Source organism: Apteryx rowi, unplaced genomic scaffold (assembly GCF_003343035.1).
Source record: "Apteryx rowi isolate R43461 unplaced genomic scaffold, aptRow1 scaffold_2842, whole genome shotgun sequence".
NCBI classification, from domain to species: Eukaryota; Metazoa; Chordata; class Aves; order Apterygiformes; family Apterygidae; genus Apteryx; species Apteryx rowi.
In genome coordinates, this window is record NW_020449244.1 from 1 (window position 1) to 2,243 (window position 2,243).

The 2,243-nt window shown below is 51.6% G+C and overlaps 1 protein-coding gene across 1 annotated transcript; it reads right to left on the bottom strand.

The window, feature by feature from the left end:
• Positions 1-41: 41 nt before the first annotated feature.
• On the bottom strand, positions 42-2,196 carry LOC112967665 (acidic mammalian chitinase-like; the record flags this gene model as incomplete). Its single annotated transcript, XM_026069043.1, has 6 exons — positions 2,161-2,196; positions 1,570-1,771; positions 1,155-1,211; positions 884-1,049; positions 635-759; positions 42-165 (listed from the first exon to the last, which is right to left on the bottom strand). Coding segments are annotated over exons 2-6 (549 nt in total), but the record flags the coding sequence as incomplete, so codon positions are not given.
• Between the last annotated feature and the right edge of the window lie 47 nt (positions 2,197-2,243).

Sequence of the window (2,243 nt, forward strand, 5' to 3'; positions counted from 1 at the left end):
AGACCTGACACTTGTGACACAGGATCCCAACATATACTTACGACATTGAAGTAGATGTTGCTGCCAGTGTCAGCTGGGCCTTTGTACAGAGGGCTGTTCTCTCCGGTGYRTCCATCCCATGAACCATGGAAGTCATATGTCATCACGTGGAAGTAGTCCAGGTAGCTGTGGAGAACATTGCATGCATCTGTGTCCCGGCCCGTTGATTCACCCAATACTGCTTGTTGCTTTAGTGCTGGCCGTTTGCCCTGTGGCATCCCTGGCCATACACTCACGTYCTTCAAGACCTCTTTTGAGCAAGCATTGTAAGCGCTAGAGCCGCTTCCTCTATGCCGGAGGAGGGAGGGAGAGGTCGGTGTGGGGTGGGAAATGTGCTTGCATTCTGGGACCTGAGAGATGCTCTCTAATGGCTTGAAGAGGCTTGATGCAGACCGTTATTACCCTTCCCTTCCCGAGGTGTCCCCTTCTCCACCAAACAAGCAATGTTCCCCTCACGTCCTCACCTTACGCAAAAGACTAGGGAGYCCACAAGAAATGCAGTGGGTTTCCGCCAGTTAATGGCAAGGTTTCCCTTAACCGTGCGAAGGAACGCCAACTAAGTCATTGCAGCGGTATCTGAGAGTTTGCTACTCACTTTCCAAGCTCAGCAATCTCGTAGCCWGCCTGAATGTTGGAAAGTCCTGCAGCAACMGCAGCGGTGATGAGGAGCCTGGGCTTGTTAACCTGTTTGGCTTCCTGCTCAAAGGCTGCCAGCATTTCCTAAGAGATGCCAAGAAGCAGGCCTCACCATGGACCCCCTGAGCTGAGTCTTCCCAGGCCCTGGGGCTCTGGAYAGAACCGTGCAGAGCAGGGGCTTGGTCAGAAACCTTTTATTTCAGCCTACCTTGACGAGAACAGTAAAGAGAGCCTTGTCCTGAGATGGGCTGCCCCTGGACCCAGGGTATTCCCAGTCAATGTCAAGCCCATCGAATTCATACTGGCGCAGGAATTTGATGACCGATTTGATGAAGGTCTGGCGGTTCTCGGGAGTGGAAACCATTGCTGAGAACCTAGGGAAGCAGAGGAGAACAGAGTGGAGGTTCGGTTGGTGCTCCTTTCCTCCTCTCCCTCCCTTGCCAGGATGCAGTTATGAGAAGGAGATGGTGTGGACTTACTTGKCTGTTCCGAAATTCCATCCTCCAATAGMCAGGAGGGTCTTCAGATTTCCRTTCCTGCAAAGCGAGGGACAGGAACATGTTTCACAATGAATAAAGGCTTGGTGTCACCAATTTCTAGTTGTACACAGAGGACCAACRTAAAGCACAGTGCTCCTGCTTTTCTTAAAAGTCTGGTGCAGGCTTTGCTCCGTAGACTGTGACCTCTTGGTCCAAAATCCAGTGAGCAGGTGCAGGGCACCGAGTCACAGTCACCATCCATAGCAGATCGGTGCTTGCAGCCTGACCTGCCCTCCCCGTCACTATCCGCCTCTTTCCCTTGGCATCGCCAAGTGATCAATGGATTGCTTTGCCGCTGTGCAGAGAAAGGGAAAGAAAGGGAGGACGAGTGRTCCCCTTTGCTCTCGATACGTACTGGTTTTTCAAGCCATTGAAGGACTTATAAAGGGTCTCATCATTCCATTCAWWGGTCGTGATCTYATTGTTGGACATCCCAGCGAAGGCATAKAKMAGRTGAKTGCACAGGCAGGGGTCAATGTTSTCAGGCWTGWAGSKYCCCAGGCCAGGCCTGTACTGGGCCCAGTTGGTGAAGTAACATGACAGCACATAGGCAGTGCCTGCAGAGAAATGGAGGAGGTGATGTGGAGCTGGGCTGCGCTCAGGAGAAACTCATTCCTTAAGGCAGGGTATTGTAACAAGATCTGACAAGAAATGACTGGGCAATGCTTCCTTGCAGGGGAAGGAGTTCAGAGGAAGTGAGGTAGGGYTGGCTATCCTGCAGTGAACTGGCTCTCCAAGGATAAAAATGGGTTTGTTTCCTTCCTACTTTACTTCCGGAAAGGAGTCAGTCCAGGAACCTGTTGTCCACTCAAGCTCGGGTGTCAGGGTGGTTCTGGCTGCTGGGTTTCTTTACCACCCAGAGCCTTTCTCCTCTGTTGCCACRTAAGGGAGAAATGAGGCAAAATGAACCCCCAGGGGAATGAATTCTGGGGGAGAAAGCACATACCTATCTGGGCGTTCAGCAGGAGTGCCAGACCTTTAAAGAAAAAAGCGTGTGATTAGTCTTTGACCTGAGAAATGGGGTAATGA